At 36.4% G+C, this 22,125-nt stretch overlaps 1 protein-coding gene across 1 annotated transcript in view; it reads right to left on the bottom strand.

Annotated features, from left to right (window-relative positions):
* Positions 1-22,125, bottom strand: part of PGM2L1 (phosphoglucomutase 2 like 1) — a 59,197-nt gene that overhangs the window by 16,511 nt on the left and 20,561 nt on the right. The window contains exons 2-6 of the mRNA XM_010334320.3: positions 16,566-16,733; positions 13,629-13,735; positions 12,826-12,910; positions 10,457-10,540; positions 815-1,008 (exon numbers count right to left, since the gene is read on the bottom strand). Of these exons, the coding sequence (XP_010332622.1) occupies positions 815-1,008; positions 10,457-10,540; positions 12,826-12,910; positions 13,629-13,735; positions 16,566-16,733 (638 nt within the window). The remainder of the gene's footprint in view (positions 1-814; positions 1,009-10,456; positions 10,541-12,825; positions 12,911-13,628; positions 13,736-16,565; positions 16,734-22,125) is intronic.

Here is a 22,125-nt window from a genome sequence, read left to right as displayed (position 1 = left end):
CACTCCAGCTTGAGTGACAAGAGCGAGAGTCTGTCTCAAAATAAAAAAAATAATAAAATAAAAAAGAAACTCTATATTCGGTAGCTTCCAGCCCCCAACCCTTTCATTCCTTCAAGTCACAAGTAACCTATAATCTATTTCTGTCTCTATAAATTTGCCTATTCTGCATATGTCATATAAATGGAATCATACAATATGTGGTTCTTTGTGACTGGGTTCTTTCAGTTAGCATGATGTTTTCAAGGTTTATGCATGTTGTAGTACATAAGTACTTCATTTCTTTTTGTGGCTGAATAATATTTCATTGTCTGGATATACCATTTTTTTTTTCTTTTTTTGAGCCAGAGTCTCGCTCTGTTGCCCAGGCTGCAGTGCAGTGGTATGATCTCCGCTCACTGCAACCTCTGCCTCCTAGGTTCAATGATTCTCCTGCCTTAGCCTCTCAAGTAGCTGAGACTACAGGTGCATGCCAGCACACCCGGCTAATTTTTTGTATTTTTAGTAGAGAAGGGGTTTCACCATGTTAGTCAGGACAGGATTGTCTCAATCTCCTGACCTCATGATCCGGCCACCTCAGCCTCCCAAAGTGCTGGGTTTACAGGTGAGAGCCACCGCACCTGGCCGGATATACCACGTTTTATTTATCCATTCATTAGTTAATGGCTACTTGGGTTTCCACTCTTTGATTCTTATGAGTACTATTTAGCTATAATTTTAATCTAATAAATAGACAACACATTTTAATCACTTTTTCTTCTCCTCCTTTGTTATCATTATTCTAAAGTAATATTATTTGATATTCCCACTTGGATACCTGTAAAAACAGATCTTTTTCAGATCTTCCATGTATCTCCTGCAAATGTCCTGCAGAGGGTCTCTCTTCAGTGGACTGGTATCCACTAAATTATCATTCCAGGAACCATTCCAGGGTTCCACACATTCTTCTATACATTTTAGAATTTCTTTATCATGAGGAGACGTGATCTGAGCACCAGTTTCCCAGTAAACCTAGATGATGAGTAAATATAACTATAATTACTTAAAATGCTTGTCAGATATTTTCTTATCTATAGTAGAGATCTTCAGCTTTATTAAAAAGCATATCAAATTGATCAAGTAAAAAAGTCAACATAGGACTAATTTAATAAATATCAAAAGATATTGACAGTAATGACTCTATAGGGACTCTTCAATAAAATGATCATATATGATTTTCTTAGAAGTATACTATAATAATGAGTAAAATACAAGCAGGGCATTATTATGATAACATTATAATATGCATATGCCTTAGTGTCTAATCATACTCTTAAACCTATAACTTGATACCAAAGATAATCCAAGAAACCATAGAATATTCCCTAAAACTTGATATTATTTAACTTAACATTAATAAAGTAGTTCTATTATGTGATATAGAAAAAAGTCATTTTTCCATTATAAAGTAGAATTTATATCATACCAAATATAGTTTATTAACAATAGCATGTTAATTATCGATATAAATTTCAATGAGTTTTCAGTTTGTCAAGTAGCCTGATCAATAAGACATTAGGAACAGTTACCAAAAAAGCAAGAAAATGTAATTTTAATAATTTATAGGATTTCAAATTTAGAAGGTTATAGAGTATCTATGGTGACTTCTACCATGTATACGACACGAATCCCCTCTATTTCATTCTGAATAAAGGAAAGAAGAATACATTTGAATCTGTACTATGTACTAATCTCTATACAAAGAATATGGTAAACCAGATGACCTAAAAGTCTGTGCTCTATAAACACCTCAAAATACTATATAAAACAGGAAAACATTACCTTAAATGCATACCATAATTCACAAGATAAAAGGGACAACTCCAGGCAGTGAGAAAAAAAGAATTAAAAAGCAGAGTGATAAGCCTGTAAGACTGATATTGTGGTTACCTGGGGTTTGAGAACTGTTCATTTATCCGTTCATTTACCATGTGCAAGGTAGGGAATTGGAAATGAGACCCCCAAATAAAAATGGTAACCTTGAAGCATTTCACTCTCAGTGAAAATGCAGAATAGAAAAAGTCTTGCCCACTATTATACAGAGATAATGAAGAATCATGTTTGTTTCTTCTTGGGTTCTGGGAAATTAAAACATTTTTCAAATCCAAGCTCTGCACTTCAAGTATTTTAGGATGAGAAACAATAAATTAACGCAGAAACTGTCTCTAGTCAGCAAAACCCTTAAGGGTCTAGCAGAATTTTTAAAACAAACAAAACTGTCCTGGAGGGATGCTCCCATATTTCAAGCCATAAAAAAGATTCTCTCCATAAGTCCTGAAAGCTCACATGAAAATTTATAAAACATAAGAAAAAAAATCCTGTCCTTTCTCTCTGTCCCCTTCTCCTTGCCTTGTCTGTGGACGTGATGCCTGGAGGTACAGCAGGCACCATGTGATGACCATGTTTGAGGGTAAGGCCAGAAAAATTGCAGACACCAGGCCTGACATCATGGAGCTACAGAACCATGCCTGTGGCCACCTACCTCTAGACATTTTGTTATGTGATAAAAATAAACTCCTATCAGCTTAAGCCACTTTTGTTGGTTTTACTTAATCTGCACCAAAAAGCATCCCTATCTGACATAGTAACATAAAAATTCATACAACAAACTGTATCCAGGAATAAACATAAAAAAATGTGAAAAATCTAGTTGAAAAAAACATTGAGGTTAGCTTATTCGTTTCTGCCTATGGATGCTGCTGAGGAAGCATTGTTAAAGTCTCTCTTGCCCCTGCTGTCATATCTAAGTCAGAGTCTCCTGAAGAGCCCATACAGCTGAGGAAGCTCTTTATTGGAGGGTTGAGACTTGAGACAACCGATGAGAGCCTGAGGAGCCATTTTGGGCAATGGGGAATGCTTGCAGACTGTGTGGTAATGAAAAATCCAAACACCAAGCACTCCAGGGGCTTTGGGTTTGTCACATCTGCCACTGTGGAAGAGGTAGATGCAGCCAGGAATGCAAGGCCACACCAGGTGGATGGAAGAGTTGTGGAACCAAAGAGAGCTGTAAAAGAGAAGATTTTCAAAGACCAGGTGCCCACTTAACTGTGAAAAAGATATTTGTTGGTGGCACTAAAAAAGACACTGAAGAACATCATCTAAGAGATTATTTTGATCAGTATGGAAAATATGAAGTGATTGAAATCATGACTGACAGAGGCAGTGATAAGAAAAGGGGCTTTGCCTTTGTAATCTTTGATGACCATGACTTCATGGATAAGATTGTCATTCAGAAATACCATATTGTGAATGGCCATAACTGTGAAGTTAGGAAAGCCCTGTCAAAGCAAAAGATGGCTAATGCTTCACCCAGCCAAAGAGGTCCAAGTGATTCTAGAAACTTTGGTGGTGGTTGTGAAGATGGTCTTGGTGGGAATGACAACTTTGGTTGTGGAGGAAACTTTAGTGGTCATGCTGGCTTTGGTGGCAGCTGTGGTAGTGGATATGGTGGCAGTGAGGATGGCTATAATGGTTTTGGTGATGACGGAAGCAATTCTGGAGTGGGTGGAAGACACAATGATTTTGGCAGTTACAACAATCAGTCTTCAAATTTTGGACCCGGCTGGGTGCAGTGGCTCACGCCTGTAATCACAGCACTTTGAGAGGCTGAGGCAAGTGGATCCCTGAGGTCAGGTGTTCGAGAGCAGCATGGCCAATAAGGCAAAACCCCATGTTTACTAAAAATACAAAAATTAGCCAGGCTCGGTGGGATATGCCTACAGTCCCAGCTATAAGACTGATATTATGGTTACCTGGGGTTTGAGAACTGTCATATCTAAGTCAGAGTCTCCTAAAGAGCCCATACAGCTGAGGAAGCAGGAGAATCGCTTGAACCTGGGAGGCAGAGGTTGCAGTGAGCCGAGATTGCACCACTGCCCTCCAGCCTGGGCAACAGGGTGAGAGCTGTCTCAGAAAAAAGAAAAAATTTGGACCCATGAAGGAGGAAACTTTGGAGGCAGAAGCTCTGGCCTCTAAGGTGTTGGAGGCCAGTGCTTTTCTAAACCATGAAACCAAGGTGGCTATGGTGGTTCCAGTAGTAGCAGTAGCTACGGCAGTGTCAGAAGATTTTAATTACTGCCAGGAAACAAAGCTTAGCAGGAGAGGAGAGCCAGAGAAGTGACAGGGAAGCTACAGATTACAACAGATTTGTGAACTCAGCCAAGCACAGTGGTGGCAGGGCCTAGCTGCTAAAAAGAAGACATGTTTTAGACAAAAACTCACATGTATGGGCAAAAAACTCGAGGATTGTATTTGTGACAAATTGTATAACAATTTTAGTTATTTTAGTTCCTGTTCTGTGGAAAGTGTAAAGAATTCCAACACAGGGTTTTAATGTAGTTTTGTTTTTTTGTTTTTTGTACCCATGCTGTTGATTGCTAAAGGTAATAGTCTGATCATGATGCTGAATAAATGTGTCTTTTTTTTTAATGTGCTGTGTAAAGTTGGTCTACTCTGAAGCCATCTTGGTAAATTTTCCCAACAGTGTGAAGTTAGAATTCCTTTAGGGTGATGCCAGGTTCTATTTGAAGTTTATATACAACCTGCTTGGGTGGAGAAGCCACTGTCTTCAGAAACCTTGGTGTCATTGAACTGATAGTTACTGTTGTGACCTGAAGTTCACCATTAAAAGGGATTACCCAAGCAAAGTTATGGAATTATTGGTTATAAAAATGATTGTTGACACATACTATGCAATATATCTAAATTGAATAGTTGTACAGATAAAATTGTAGATGAGAATGAAGCTTGTGTATCATCCATTATCATACATAATCAATAAATAATTTAGTTCTCTTGGCAAAAAATGTTTAAAATACTACTAAACAATCTAAAAGAAGTCTTGAAAGAATAGAAAGACACATCTATTTTTGAATAGGGAGACTCAATTATTAAAATATTTAAGCTCTCTAAATTAGTATATAAATGAAATATTACACCAATAAAAACAACAAAATAACTTTGTTTTCAAATGGGAAAAATACCATAATATCAGGCATGGAAAAATACCGTAAATAAAATCAAGAGGACTAAGGGGAAATGTCTGAAAAACAGATGGCCAAGAGCTACTTTTTATGTATAAAGAGTTTCCACAAATCAGTAAGAAACAGCAAAAGAATAATGAGCAAATAGTTTAACAGATGCAAAACTGTAAAACTCCAAGAAGATGAGAGGAAGTCTAGAGGATCTTGGGTTTGGCAATAACTTTTTAGGTACACCACCAAATGCATGATCCATGAACCAAAGAACTGATAAGCTGGATTTAAAATTAAAATAAAATTTTCTGCTCTGTAAAAGGCACTGCCAAGTGAATAAAAAGACAAGCCAGACTGGGAGAAATATTTGCAAAAGATATATCTGATAAAGGATTGTTATCCAAACTATATAAAGAATTCTTAAAACTCAACAAGAAAGCAAAACAGACACTTCACCAGAAAGAATACACAGATGGTAAAGAAGCATATGAAAAGATGCTTCACATCGTATGTCATCAGAAAAATGCAAATTAGAACAACAAAAATGCAAATTAGAACACTGCACACCTATTAGAGTGGCCAAAATCCAGAACATGGACAACAGCAAATGCTGACAAGGATGTGGAGCAACAGGAGCTCTCATTCATTGCTGGTGGAGATTTAAAATGGTATAGCTGCTTTGGAGACAGTTTGGCAATTTCTTACAAAACTAAACATACTCTTGCCATATGACTCAGCACTCATACTCTTTTGTATTTATACAAAGAAATGAAGACTTATGTCTTACAAAATGTGCACACAAATATTTATAGCAGCTTTATTCATAATTGCCAAAATTTAGAAGAATCTATTATGTTCTTCAGTAGGTGAATGGAGAAATAACCTGTGGTACATCCAGACAATGGAATATTATTCTTTGTGCTAAAAAAAAAAAAAAAAAAAAAAAAAAAAAAAAAAAGAGCTACCCAGCCATGAAAAGACATGGAGGAAATTACTAAGTAAAAAGAGCCAATCTGAAAAGGCTATATATTGTATATTCCAACAACATGACAGTCTGGAAAAGGCAAAACTATGCAGACAGTAAAAAGATCAATATTTGCCAGGGGTTAAAGAGGAGGAATGCATGAACAGGCAGAACACAGCGAATTCTGGAGGCAGCAAAAATACTCTGTATGATACTCTAATGGTGAATATGTGTCATTGTTCATTTGCCAAAACCCAAAGAATGTGCAAAGAATGAACTCTATTATAAACTATGGGCTTTAGGTGATAATGATATGTCAATGTAGGCTCATCAAATGTACCGCTCTGGTGGGGGATGTTGTTAATGCATATGTGGGGACAGGTGGGTATATGGGAAATCTCGGTACTCTCCGCTCAGTTTTGCTGTGGCTCTAAAACAGCTCTACAAGATAAAGTTTGTTTTAAAAAAATCCTTTAATAGACTTTTCAGAAAGGGAAACACAGATAATCTTATAAATACATGAAAAGATGCTCAACCTCACTTATAAGACAGGTATAGATTAAAAATAACATTTCCACTCATCTCATTGGCAAAGATTAAAAGCTTTGATAATACAATAATGGAGGATATAGGATAAAGGCCCTTATATATATTGTTGGTGAGGGTATCAAATGGTACAACCACCTTGAATAGGGAATGCCAAACTTTATTTGCATATTCCCTTTGATCCAAAAGTTTCATCTCTAGGCCAGGTGCAGTGGCTCACACCTATAATCCCAGCATTCTGGGAGGCTGAGGCAGGTGGATCACTTGAGGTCAGCGGTTCAAGACCAGCCTGGCCAACATGGCAAAACCTGTCTCTACTAAAAATACAAAGATTAGCCAGATGTGGTGGCACACGCCTGTATTCCCAGCTACCCAGAAGGAGGCTGAGGCAGAAGAATTGCTTGAACCTGGGAGGTGAAGGTTGAAGTGAGCCAAGATTGTGCCACTGCACTCCAGCTTGGGTGACAGAGCAAGCCTTTATTTCAAAAAACAAAAACAAAAGAACCCAAAAGTTTCACCTCTAAAAATCTATCCTATAGATCAGCAGTGCCCAAAAGAAATAGGTATGCCACAAATGCAAGCCACATATAAAATTTCACATTTTCTAGTAGTCACATTAAAAAAGATAAAGATGAAATTAATTTTTTGAATAAAGCAGATATATATTCATACTGAAGGAATGTGTTCTTTTTTCGGGTTTACAAGGGGGCGTAATTTTAAGGGCAAGAACTTCCCAGCACCATGTCCCCAGCCACATCTCTCTCCATCCGGGAGATTTAACGGTTTTGGTTTTAATTTTCAAGGGTGCAGGAAGAATCAAAAAGTCAATCACTCCAGCGGAAGTTCTAAGGAACTCCTTTCATTGGCCAGAGGTCTTAAAGAAAAGCTTGTTACCAGTGCAGTCTAAAGGGACATTGTATAAAAAATTGTCCAAAAGGAATGGACCATCATCTTGTCCATGCCTACTGTACCAAGGGAATCACTGAAAAGCACACTGTCCCAGGGGACAAAGGTTCCCAGGGCCTAAGGTATCTAACCAAATAACCCAATGGCAGAACTAAGGGGGCCTAAAGCAAGTGCCAGCATAGCCATCACCCTCACAAAGCCCCAGGTAAAGCTAACCATAAAAGTTCAAAAAGTTAATCTTCTCCTGAACACTGGCATGGCCTTCTCAGTATTCCTCTCCTGCCCTGGAGACTTGGTGCTTGTTAATTCTCTGCCCTCAAACTCTCCCTCTCTAAGCCCATCCTGGGAAGAACCATTTTCAGTTACTCTATCTACCCTAAAGGCAGTTAAGGTGGTGGGAATTAACTTATAAATTCATCACACTCAGCTAAAGCCTTAAACACCTCCTTAAAAGAGTCATAAACCCTCCACTGCGCAGCCTAAAGTTCCAGAAAACAACCCTTCGTACAGCAGCAAGCCATTAAAAAATCTAGATTTGCTTTTCCAACAAAATCTTCAGGGAAGTAACCACTCAAAAGTCTAATTTATATCCTAGCATTAACAGAACTATAACCCTCAACTTAGCTATCTCTCAAACTCCAATTATCCTTTTCATAGTGATACACAATATGTACAACCTTGTGCTTGTATATTAAGAAAAAAAGTTGTGTGTATTTGTGTACGCACACACATTTTTTGTATGTATACACAAATACACACATCTTTCTTAATATACAAGCACAAGGTTAAACTGTACATATTGACTATATATACATGTGTATGTGTATATATGTACATCTATGTGTGTATATATCTACAAGTATATACATATATACACATAGAATGAAAAGGGGGGAAGGAAGAAGGAGAAAGAGAAAGATGGTTTGTAAGACATATTGTGTGAAATAAGCAACAGATAAATAAGTACAGAAAACTATGATATAGTACCCTACCATTTATGGGGAAAAAGATGGGGAAGTGACAAACATATATATGTTTATATATGCATGGACTATCCCTGAAAGGAAATGAAAATTGGAAACAGTATTTGCTTCTGAGAAAAGGTACTAGGGGACAGAGATGGGACAGATAACTTTTTACCGTTTAACTCTTTAACCTTGTGCTTATTTATTAAGGAAAAAAAAATCATTGAGGGACGACTATGTGCCAAATATGTTCAACAGTAAATATGTTCTCTACCCAGAAACTTATATTTATGGGATGAGGAGGGTCAAACAAATAAGATTATTCATTATAAAGAAACTAGACCCACAGCCTGAGCAACAAAACCAGACACTGTTTCTACTAAAAATTAAAAAATTAGCTGGGTATGGTGGCTCATGCCTGTGGTTGGAAGGCTGAAGCAGGAGGATTGCTTGATCCTGGAAGTTTGAGGCTGCAATTAGCTATGATTGTGCCACTGTACTCCAGACTTGGTGACAGAGCAAGACCTTGTCTCAATTAAAAAAATAAAAAAGAAAGAAAGAAAGAGAGAAGAAAGGAAAGAAAGAAAGGAAACCAGACCCTGAACTTTAGGAGGCTGAGGTGGGAGGATTGCTTGAGGCAGGAGTTTGAGACCAGTGTGGGGACACAGTAAGACCCTGTCTCTACCAAAAGAAAAAAGAAAAAAAGCAGGCAAGTGGTACATGCCTATAGCCCTAGCTACTTGAGAAGCTGAGGCTGGAGAATCCCTTGAGTTCAGGAGTTTGTGGCTACAGTGATCACATCACTGTACTCCAGCCTGGGCAACAGAGTGAGGTCCCATCTCTCAAAAAAAAAAAAAAAAAAGAAAAGAAAAGAAAGAAAGAAAAAGGAAGAATCAGTGATAAGTTCTATGAAGGAAATAAGAGGACAAGAAAGAGTCACTGATGGAAGCCACTTTATATAAGGTAGCCAGGGAAGGTCCTTCAAGGAAGCACTATCTGAGTAGGAACCCAAAGGTGGCTCACACCTGTAATCCCAGCACTTTGGGAGGCCGAGGCAGGAGGATCACAAGGTCAGGAGTTTGAGACCAGCCTGGCCAACATGGTGAAACCCCGTCTCTACTAAAAATACAAAAATTAGCCAGACGTGGTGGCAGGCGCCTGTAATCCCAGCTACTCGGGAGGCTGAGGCAGGAGAATCACTTGAAACCAGAAGGTGGAGGTTATGGTCAGCCGAGATCGTGCCACTGCACTCCAGCCTGGGAGAAAGAGTGAGCCTCCTTTCTTCTTCTTAAAAAAAGAAAAGAAAAGAAAAGCAAGTTGGAAAGATCTGGGGAAGAGCAATCCAAGCAGAAGACAAAACAATTATAATGGCTCAGAGGTGGGAAAGGGCTTGCTATATCGGAGGAGCTGGAGAACAGAAGGGAGCAATGGTATGACCAGAAGACTGAAATGCTAATTTCTGCCAGTAAAACAGAGCTTGGTATGTCTGGAGTCCTTCAACACAAGAAGAAAAATAACTACAAGAACGCAGACTCATCACCCACCCAGAAGCCCCAAACGGTGGTTCAGTACTGTGCTACATTCTTCTATTTCCCCTTCAAAGCCACTTGTCACCCTTCTCAACTCTGCTTTCTGCCACAGACGCTGATATATCAAGTGGAATCTGGTGGCCAACAGGGAGCTCCAGCAGAAAGTCAGAGGGAGAGGAGAGTGCAGACAAAGTACCATTCCTCTGGCTCTGTTGTTGAAAACTCCCATTCATTTTTCAAGTTCTTGCTACAGTGTGACCTTATGAAATGGTAAAGTATGGATTTAGGAAGGGATAGAGAAATCAAGGACAATTAGAAATAAAAGAACTAAAGAAGATATTTTTGTAATTGTACACATTGAGAAATAATAAATGCTATTACAGATACACATTCTTTGAGGACCAGCCTCAGTGTTTTTAATTTTCTGTTCCCAATGTCTACCTCTGCTTTCCAGTATAGAAAACATACTCAGCACATATTATTTGAATAAAAAAGATGAACTATAAGATAAGCAAAGGTCAGGAGTCCAAGGTTTACCTTGTATCCATTGTCTTCCTTGCGGTTGTGAGAAGCAGTAATCATTACACCTGCAACTGCTTTGAGCTTCTGAACTGCGTATGGCTGAAAAATTAATAACAACATAATTACTTTTTGCTTCCTAGCTATTTACACATTTGACATCAGAATAACTTTGATTAAATAACAAGAAAAGCATTATAGTATAATACTGCTTTTGTTTATATCCTCTTTATTTTCTTTTTACTTGATCTTTCCTCATATCTTTTTTATAATATTTCCTTCCTTTTCTTTTTTGAATTCCTTCTAACACAAACATATTAAGTGAAAGTCAACTCATTATTTTAAAATCTTTTTTCCTTATCTATTAATTAAAGCTGTACATTTCCTTCTAAGGAGGGCTTTAGTTATATCCCATAATTTTTGCTATGTATTGTTTTCGTTATTGCACAGTTTTAAATACTTACAGGTAGTCCTTGCTTTGCACAGTTCCTATACATGAATTACTGATACTATGCTTTTGTTAAATAGCACCAACCTCCGAACAACATGTTGAAATTTCAGTTACCATGGTAATGTTAACCATATCTGCATCAAGTATACACTTGGCTTCTAGCTCTTCAGCCCACACATCCCTACATTTATAACAAAGACACATCATGATAAGTGATCAATCATGTCACTCTTTAAAAGTGTGTCAGTGATTAGTCACTGAGCATCTGTTATTTAGCACTCACACAAACTGCAAAACATGTGGCTCTATTGCCTCCTTTTCTCCCAGTAATAAACCCACATGACAGTTTACAAAAATGGATAATGGAAAGTGGGAACTGGCCAAAAAAGGTGAAAGTGCAGCAAAGAAGCAAAAATTGGTAATAATAGAGAAAAATTTGAATTGAACATAAACGGAGTTACAGAAAAAATAAGTGGGAATGCTGACACTGCTGCCATTCAAGAGACTTTAGACATGCTACGGGGGGAGTGTAGTGAAGGCGGACACATGGATTAAATGAGGAATGGGATTCTGATGAGAAAGATGAAGATGTCCTGGAGGAAGTGACACCACCACCAACAAAAAAACCTTCACATTAAAGGAACTCCCAGAGATATTTCACGACATTGAAATTAACAAAGGATAAGATGCTGGAAATGAATCCAAACTCAGAAAGGTGTATTAACAATTTGCCAAGGCACAGAAAAGAAGCTTGCTTGTAATATAAATAAATTATAATAAGAAGAAACAAGCTCTGTTTATCTCCTGATAAGGTTTATTTATTTATTCATTTGAGACAGAGTCTTGCTCTGTCGCCCAGGCTGAAGTGCAGTGGCAAGATCTTGGCTTACTGCAACCTCTGCCTCTCAGGTTGAAGCAATTCTCGTGCCTCAGCCTCCTGAGCAGCCAGGATTACAGATGTGTACCACCATGCTTGGCTAATTTTTGTATTTTTAGTAGAGATAGGGTTTCGCTGTGTTAGTCAGCCTGGTCTCGAACTCCTGACCTCAGGCAATCTGTCTGCCTCGGCCTCCCAAAATGCTGGGATTATAGGCCTGAGCTGTTGCTCCCAGCCTCCTAAGTTCTTTTTATGAAGAAATAAAGCACTTTAGTTATCAATGTTTCTTAATGTTTTAAATTAAAAGGTACTAAATAAACATTAATTTTACCATTTTTTTCCTTTTCCCTATACATTTTTAACCAAGAGTAAGAATGTTTTTAATTTATTGGTAAAAAAATGTTAAAGGTCATGAAACAGTGATGATTTTTCTCATTGATGATTAAGATCACTTGGCATGGTTTTGGTTTGTACAGCTGTCTTTATAGCCCCACACTACTGTGCAAAGCAAGGATTGCCTGTAATTTCAAATCCACAAATAGTTTATGAATGTGTTTTTTATATTTTAAACACAGGAGGATTTATGGGCTTTTTATTTCTGATTTCATTGCATTGGGGTCCAGGTATATGGTTTGATAAGCAGTTCTTAGGCATTTACTGAGACTGTGATTCTGCTTATAATGTAAATCCTATTGTCACTCAAAAGAGCATTTTTACACATATACACACACACGCACACCCAGATCAAGCCTGTTGACAATGTGTTCGAATCTATCCTCATCATTTTTGTCTGCCCAGTGAATTAATTTCTGAAAGAAGAATATTAAAATATTCCACTAAAACTGTGGACTTGTTAACTTTTATAGATTAAGTTCTTAGCTAGGTTTAACAAATGTTTGTTGAATGAAAATAAACTCAAAGCAAAATTTGTTTTCCTTCCATTGGTCCCTCATATCACTCAATACAGAACTACAAGCATGAAAAAGATTTGAATCCTAGTTGATTTAAGAAATCTTTCAAGAGTAGCAAGCTGTATGATCACTAACACAACACACTTACTACAAAAGGTGTAGGAACGTATCTTGAAAAAAGGTACACAGGAACATCTTTGGCCAGCAAGACTGCAGCAGTGAGTTTAGCAAGCCTAAAAAAAGAGACATTTCATTTAGTCCTTTACCTACCATGCTTTTTAAAAACCAACCTTCAACATAAATGTTTCATATTATAATTAGTCTGAATAAAGATAGCCTAATATATCCTATTCTTATAATCACTGATTATTTATACTTCATGCCCTAATTGGAAAATTTTAAATAAATAAGATTTTTTTAAAAAAAGAGTTTAAAAATTAACATAACTGATTTCAGTTTCCTCTTTGTCCCTCATTCATCTTTTGATGGTTCTTTCACTAAGAAATAAAATCTGCAAAAGGCAAAAAGTATGTAAAAAGTGAAATAAAAGACTTTGATAAGCCCAATATGCATTATTACTCCCTGAAGAAAGATATCATTACATCATGATTATATATTTATGAAAATACCATAAAACTAATCAAATAGGCATACAATGAGAGAATATAAGCTACATTATTCTCCTACCCAATGCATTTGCCAAAATATTAAAGTTATAATCTAGGATGTCATTCTAAATATGAACTCTAAATATTTTAAATTTTTACTCCTTTCTGTAAAATCTAAAGCTTTCTCTGAAACACTTTTCTTCTATTTCAGCTCTAACTGAGCATGGGATCACATGTCTATCTGACAGTCTATTGTTTCATAAATCCTACTGTTGGACAAAAAATTTTTTAAAATATGTTTTATTCTATTTCGACTTAATCTTTGAAACAATTAACTTTGTACCTCTGGCTGCTGCAGCTGCTAGTTACTTGACCCCGAGTGTCATACCCAACCACAAAGCCTCTCTGCTTGAAGTCTGAGAAACATCTCTCAAGGTATTTGTACATCCCCTGAAGCAAATAAACACAAAAGATTAGTCCTAATGGATGCTTGCATTTCATATGACTCAGAATCTCTTATTTTTATGTTTGGTGTGTAGTGTATTGGCTCCTAGGGAAGTAGCTTCTATCTTTAGACCCATGTTTACCAGTGTGGGAGCAACATAACATTTCCTGGATTTTTAGACACATTTAATACCATGGAAATACAGATTTAGTAACCACTAAATCCAATACAGTAAGTAAAACATTAGGAAAAACAGAAGAAACATAAGCATCAATAAGCTTTAAAAAAATGATTAGAAGAGCCAACATAAACTGTTTCTTGTCTCAAGGCTCTAGAGAACAGAATTTTGTCTTAAGTTCTTGCTAAATCATATGATTGAAGTTAACCAAAAGATTTGACCTATTTGTGACGCAAACATTTTAAATCAGCAACACAGTTCTTCACTAGAACATTTCTTATGATGGTTGATCCCTCTGTAATTCTTTGGTTTTAAAATCTCACAGAAAAAATTATAGACTAGGAAAATTTACAGTCATGGATGACAAAAAAATGAAGTATTTCATATTGAAAACGTCACAATGACAAACTAAAACCATTTAACTATTTTATGAATGATTTGCTAATTTTAATACTTTAATATCTAAAAATAATATTTTTAACATTTTATATTATTACATTCCTTTAAAATTAGTTCCACAAAAGGATGGGACATTTAATCATAACAACCCTGAAAAGAAAGAAATGCAGACATCATTTCTAATTTGGTCTCTTTCAATATCTCTTTTAAAAAGATGAGACTCTAAGATTAAAGCTCCATGTAATGCCTTGCCTAAGGCCATTCATTCAACTAAAACTAAGTTATACTAACTTATTGAAGACCTATTATATGGCAGACACTGCTAAATAAGTATGTGGTAGCACCAGACAAAGCCCCAGTGACTTCTGGTGCCTGAGTCTCTCAAGTACAATTAATTTTCCCAATCTATGAGCTATGAGTGCATGCATGTTTAGCATATCAGCTAGATTCAACAACTTATTTCTAATCATGATACTATCCAAAAACCTCACAGACCCTCATATTATTCTCTGCTATCAGAATCCATCTTATTTCCCCACATATATTGGTTGGTAGAAAAGTAATTGTAGTTTTTAACCATAAAAAAAAAAAAGGCCAAAACCGCAATTACTTTTGCACCAACCTATGAAGTCTGAAAAGGGCTAGTGCTTAAGAATCAGATTCCATGTGGCTTTTCCACTTCACACAATGGAATCCCAAATCCAGTAAAAATTTGCACTTCTGTAGAAATTGATTTTCAAACACCTCCCCCACCTCTCTTTGTAAATTCAAGAAATCTTCACTTCGAATGAAAGCATATGAAGAGACTAAATGTATAAGAAAAGAATGAACTAAAGCATCTCTGGTTGAGGAATGGGGACAGGGCGGGTAAGGAAGGTGGCAGGTATCCTACCTATCCAGCCATCCCGTCATTCCTTCTCTCTCACCCTTGCATTAGCCCTTGACTTTAGAGAATTCTCTCAGAATAAGGCTAAAGATGATTTACTACTTGGGAGTATCAATTAGAATTATGTCTACTGAACAATTCTCTAGCCCAGAACTATTTTTAGTATATGCTAAATATATTATTGGCCTCAAAAGTGTAGTTATTTGAAACAGGATGATTCACTGCAAAGAGAAATAATTTGTTTCTAGAGTAAGTGGCATAACTATGGAGAGAAATAAAATGAATTGTATCATATTACACAATCAACTCTCATATGGATATAGAAAATCATAATAAACAAAAATATTTTCTTTCTTTTTTTTTTTTTTTTTTTTTTTTTGAGACGGAGTTTCACTTTTGTTGCCCAGGCTGGAGTGCAATGGCGCGATCTCGGCTCACCGCAACCTACGCCTCCTGGGTTCAGGCAATTCTCCTGCCTCAGCCTCCTGAGTAGCTGGGATTACAGGCACACGCCACCATGCCCAGCTAATTTTTTGTATTTTTAGTAGAGACGGGGTTTCACCATGTTGACCAGGATGGTCTCTTCACCTCGTGATCCACCCAAAGTGCTGGGATTACAGGCTTGAGCCACCGCACCCAGCCACAAAAATATTTTCAACTAAATTTTCCAAATACTCTGGTTAACCTTTATGAATGGCCATATACCAAAATGAGTAATTATTTTTTTCTAAGTTTGTTTCTTTGTATTAACTGGATATGCCAATATACATTTCTTGTTTTCAAATGCAAAGTAACATTGTCAAAAAGTTAACAATGGTAACCAAAATAACTCTTAATCAGAAAGTCAGTCAGTGATGTGAAGATATATAAATGACTTCTAAAATCTTGAGCAAGACTAAAGGTCAAAATTGAGTCTACAGTTTTTACTTACATAAGAGTAACTGCTAGGAAATAAAGCTTTGTGTGTGTGTGTTTAGAAAGGCATTACCTAATTTATAAAGCAAAACAAACAAACAAAAAAACCAGACTGAGAAAAAGTACACTCTTAATTTTTTTTTTTTGAGACAGAGTCTTGCTCTGTCACCAGGCTGGAGTGCAGTGGCATGACCTTGGCTCATTGCAACCTCCGCCTTCCGAGTTCAAGCGATTCTCCTGCCTCAGCCTCCCAAGTAGCTGGGACTACAGGCATGCGCCACCATGCCCAGCTAATTTTTGTATTTTTAGTAGAGACAGGTTTCACCATGTTGGCCAGGATGGTCTCAATCTCTTGACCTCATGATCCGCCCACCTTGGCCTCCCAAAGTGCTAGGATTACAGGCATAAGCCACCATGCCCAGCTAGAAATACACTCTTAATACTTTATAATACTTACCTGTGTTGACTGTATTACTGTAAGGTCATTAATATAGCAAAACCCTGCCCCCATGGTAGAGCGAAGTCCTGCAGTCCCAAAAGTCATTCGGCAACAAAGACGATCTCGCAGCTCCTTGTTCATCCCATTCCGTAACAGGTTTTCAATCTGCTCTTTTGTTTTGGGATTCTATAAAAAAGAAGTATTAAAACTTAACCAGGATCACAAGCAGAGTCCTAATATGAAGTTCTTCTGAGGAGCCATATGCACATATCACAAGGTTCAACATTCAGTAGAAATTCCACAGTGCTACTTCTTTGTATGTATAATAAAATAATACCTGCCATTCACTGAGTCCCCAAAGGAGAAAGGGCCTGTTGAGGGTGATTTACATACTTCTAAATTTCGTAGCATTTGTATAGCATATTAGAGAACATTCTTTTTAAAAATTTGATAAATATAAGAGCTATGAATCCAAATTAAACCTCTTAGTAAAAAATGACATCAATTAAGTTAGAGTCTATGTTAAGTTTCAATCCTAGTTCATTGTAACCTCAAACTCCTGGGCTCAAGTGATCTAGCCTCAGCCTCTTGAGTAGCTGGGACTACAGGTATGTGCCACCATGCATGGCTAATACATTAAGTTTTAAGAGAAATAGAGACACTACTGGATAAATACCATCAAAACATGCCTACCAGTTAACTAGACCTCTGCAATTCAAAATGAACAGATATTCCTTTCTTCTCCTTAAAAATCACAGAAAACTATTCATCTATGGCACAAGTTGACCATAAAAACGCTTTATGTGTTAAGTGTGAACTTAATTAAGAATGAGAACAAAAATTCATTCCAAACACGGTTTGTGAAGCAGGGCATGCCAACATCTATATTAGGGATTCTGTATTTCATTATCATGTACTTTAACTTATTTTCATAAATCTCAAGAATACCTGTCACCGAAAATGGTGCTTCACAAAAGAGTGTCACGTTTCAAATAGAAATGCAATTATAATAACAGTAAGACTTACATAGAATTTTCCACTATTTTCTTTTTGGAAAAGTCAAATATTAAGAAAATGAGATGAAACACAACTTCACTCTTCAACATTAATATGAATTGAGTCCATACTGTTTACTTCAACATCTACACAATGATGATGAATATTCAGAGTAATAAACCAGTGCACATGAAAGGTGCTAAATATTACAGTATATTTGTCCTTAGAAAGACATAAAAACATTAATATGCAATTTAAACAAAATGGTTTTCTGGTTACAATAGAAATTAAAGTAACCAGAGTACATGGCCAAACTAATGAGAAGGTGAATGAGATTAACTGAAATTTTAATCTGCTTAAAACTAATGGATGTTAAGGCATATAGATATATAAACCTGACTCAAGGAGTTTCTGTTTCATAAACAGCATACACTAACAAGTACACAATTTACATAAAAATATGAATAGCTATTAAGAGAAAAATATGAATAACACTATCTGGGGTACTATCATGTCTAAGACACCACCAGATTTTACAGACAGGTCAAAGAGAATTGAAGAGGGCTAACATTTAAAGATGGGCGTAAGAATGGCAAAAATCGAATGAACTCTTCATGTGTTGAGAGTATATGGTACTGTAATATTCTGCTTGTAGGAATGTAAATTGGGATTGTCTTTCTACAGTGGTTTTACAGCAAGTATCAAATTTTAAATTGCACATGCCTTTGGCTCATAGATTTCTGTCCACAGCAATACTTTCACATGAACAATAATATGTATTCATACAAGAACATTCATTGCAGCATCGTATGGGTAGTGTTATTATTAATATTACTATTGTATAGATGAAGAAATGAAGATTTAGAAAGGGAGCCTAGTATACTGAGCTGGTACTGGAAATTTAGATAGGATGGGAATCCAGGCTGGTCTGGCTCTAAAACCTATACCATCTCACCATAAACAAACAAAATAATTGTGTTGGGTGTGTTAATAATGCTTCTGATAACAATTTAACTCCAGTTACAAAGAAAAATGATATTCCTTTTTATTACAGGATATATATATATATACATATATATGCATGTGTTTATACACACATGTACACACACACACATATAAATGATCCACCAGACATAAATGCTATTGGTTACTAAGTATACTTCTTAATACTTAATTGCACAGCTACTAGAGTAGGGCCTAAAAAGTCCATTCCCAATTACAGACTTCACAACCAGAACTAACCTAATTCCTGGTTGTTGAAAAGCTTGAAAGTTAGAGAAAAATAAAAATGAATAAAGAATAAGGACATACTAGACATAATAAATACATTTGTATGGCAAAAAGAGCTAAATAATTATAATAATGGGCATTTGAAATCTACTTTAAACTCAGATTTCTCCACTATTTAACAGTGAGACATTAAATTAGATGTTGATGTTAGAAACTTCTAAAAATATAGCCTAAAAAACGAAAACTATCTATGCAGCCATAATTATCACATATTCTCCATTCAGGTAAAATTACATTTGTATTTTTTTGGCTAGTCATTGTATCACTATGATTTTTTATAATCTATAATATATGAAGATTCTAAAGAACTATAAAACAATTATTTTTAAATGAAATTTCCATGTAGAACTCAGATACAGTAAATGAAAGGAGAGCAGAAGAGTATACATAGTGTTTTCATTTATATGCAAAGAGGTATGCATATATATTTTTTGAGGTATGCATATATTTATATATCATCTAGAAGTATTCCATGCCAATATAAGACACTAAAAATAGTGATTACCTCTTAAGGGGATATTAGACATGGGGGCTCAAGAAGAAAAGTGACTTATTTTTACTGGACAGCCATGATACTGTTTGGATATTTTATGTATATATTATTTTTTTGAGATGCAGTCTTACTCTGTTGCTCAGGCTAGAATGAAGTGACATGATCTCAGCTCACTGCCACCTCTGCATCCCAGGTTCAAGTGATTTTCCTGCCTCAGCGTCCCAAGTAGCTGAGACTACAGGTGCACACTGCCATGTCTGGCTAATTTTTTGTATTTTAGTAAAGACAGGATTTCACCATTTTGCCTAGGCTGGTCACGAACGAACTCCTGAGCTCAAGCAATCCACTGGCCTTGGCCTCCCAAAGTGGTGGGATTACAGGTGTGAGCCACCGTGCCTGGCTATATATTACTTTTTTATGGTAAAAACTAGTTAGGTATTCATGATGGCTGAGAAAAACCACTACTTGTGTGTCTTTGTGAACAATTTTTTACCTCACAAACGCTCTCCTTTTCCCACTCACAGAGAGCTACTGATAAGAACTGAATCTATAAAACATATATTGGAGTTCTCTAAAATGCAAATTATTGTTTGCTTTCTAAATGTGTGCTCTTGTTTACAATTCATTGATTACTTGGAGGTAGAAGCCTAGTCAGAAAACAAAACAAAAAAAAGGATGAAGACAGTAGGAAAGCTATTTGACTGACCTGCTTTTGCGAAATACTCACACAAAGCTGGGCACGGTGGCTCACATCTGTAATTCCAATACTCTGGGAGGCCGAGGCAGGCAGATGACCTGAGGTCTAGAGCTTGAGACCAGTTTGGCCAACATGGCAAAACCTCGCCTCTACTAAAAATACAAAAATTAGCCAGGCATGGTTGTGTGTGCCTGCAGTCCCAGCTACTCAGGAGGCTGAGGCAAGAGAATGGCTTAAATCCAGGAGGCAGAGGTTGGAGTGAACTGAGATCACACCACTGTACTCCAGCCTGGGCAACAGAGTGAGACTCCATCTCAAAAAAAAAAAAGAAAGAAAAGAAAAAAGAAATATATATATACTGATCTATTATATAAAATGAAAATTAATTATTTAGAAAGTAAATGCATTCAATCTGAAATAAATTTGCTTTTAACTACCATATCTTAGAATGCTAACAATTTTAGTACTCCAAAAAAGTAATCCTGTAGAAAAATCCAGGAGATTTTAGTGACTACTAGCATTTTCTGTACTTCATCCGTAATAAAGCTAATTGTTTAGTATGAAATCAGTAAGCTATAGAATATAGAAAAAAAGCCATGCATTATTTTCAAGTTTTACCTATATACCAAAAATTTTCCTTTAGGTTCTAATCCTATGGATTGCTTCAACTTTACATGGCTGAAATGAAGAAAAGAAATTATCTTCTTACATAATACTTGCGAGGTTTTCTTTTTTCCATATTGTAGATCCATAAGGCCCAAATTCAAAGAAAACATTAAAGAATTAATTTTTTAAAAACCACTTTAAAAAAAGTAACTTCTTACAAACTTTCATAGATGTGAAGAAGGTTACATGCCAGACCAAAATTCACATCAACTCTGCCTGCTATCTAATGAAAGTATTAACATTAACTTATGAAGGATCATTTTGAACACGCCCAAGCTTTTCTGAACCTATTCTGTTCATAATTCATAACTAGGGACTTCTTAATATTACTTATGTATAATAAATATAAATGTACATAAAAGAGTGTAAAAAAAGTAATCAAGTTTGCCAATGAGAAGTGTGTTAGTTTGTCTGTGTTGGTATAAAGGAATACCTGAGGCTGGGTAATTTATGAAGAAATGAGGTTTATTTGGCTCATGTTCTGCAGGCTGTACAAGCATAGCACCAGCATCTGCTCCACTTCTGGTGAGGCCTAGAAAGCTTTTAGTCACGGCAGAAGGGAAGGATAGCCAGCCTATCATATGGTAAGGGAAGGAACAAAAGAGAGCTGCCAGCCTCTTCAACAACCAGCTCTCACGTGAACTAACATAGTGACAACTCCTTATTATCACCAGCAGAGAACCAAGCTATTCATGAGGGAATCAACCCCATGACCCAAATGCCTTCTACCAGGACCCACCTCCAACATTGGAGGTCACATTTCAACATAAGATTTGCAGGGGACAAAACAGCCAAACCATATTAAAGAGTTTAACCCATAAATCTTTTTTCCTATCTTATAAACCTACTATTTTACTTAGCTTATAAACCTATTATTTTAATAATTTTAACACAATTTTAATCTACTTTATTAGTATTCTTGTCCAAAACCTAACAGCTTAAATACACTCAAAAACATGAATCACATTGTTTAGAATATGGGAACAGATCTAAAAGAGCATAATATATATTAAAAATCCCAAATTCAGACTGGGCATGGTAGCTTATGCCTGTAATCCCAGCACTTTGGGAGGCCAAATCGGGTGGATCACCTGAGGTCAGAAGTTCAATACCAGCCCGGCCAACATGGTGAAACCCTGTCTCTACTAAAAATACAATCAGCTGGGCGTAGTGGCACACCCCTGTAATCCCAGCTAGTTGGCAGGTTGAAGCAGGAGAATCTCTTGAACCTGGGAGGTGGAGGTAGCAATTTGCACCCCAGCCTATGCAACAAGAGTGAAACTCCATCTAAAAATAATCATCATCATCATCCCAAATTCTAATATTGTTGTACAGCTAAAGGGGAGCCAATATACAAAACTGACTCTTTAATAACTCAAATGAATCTAAAGTTGCAAAACTGTACATAACATCTTAAAATGTTACCGACAGACTTG

The sequence above is a fragment of the Saimiri boliviensis genome, chromosome 6 (assembly GCF_048565385.1).
Source record: "Saimiri boliviensis isolate mSaiBol1 chromosome 6, mSaiBol1.pri, whole genome shotgun sequence".
Lineage (NCBI taxonomy): Eukaryota > Metazoa > Chordata > Mammalia > Primates > Cebidae > Saimiri > Saimiri boliviensis.
Note: the sequence above shows the minus strand (reverse complement) of the source record. Positions and strands in the feature narration are given on the sequence as shown.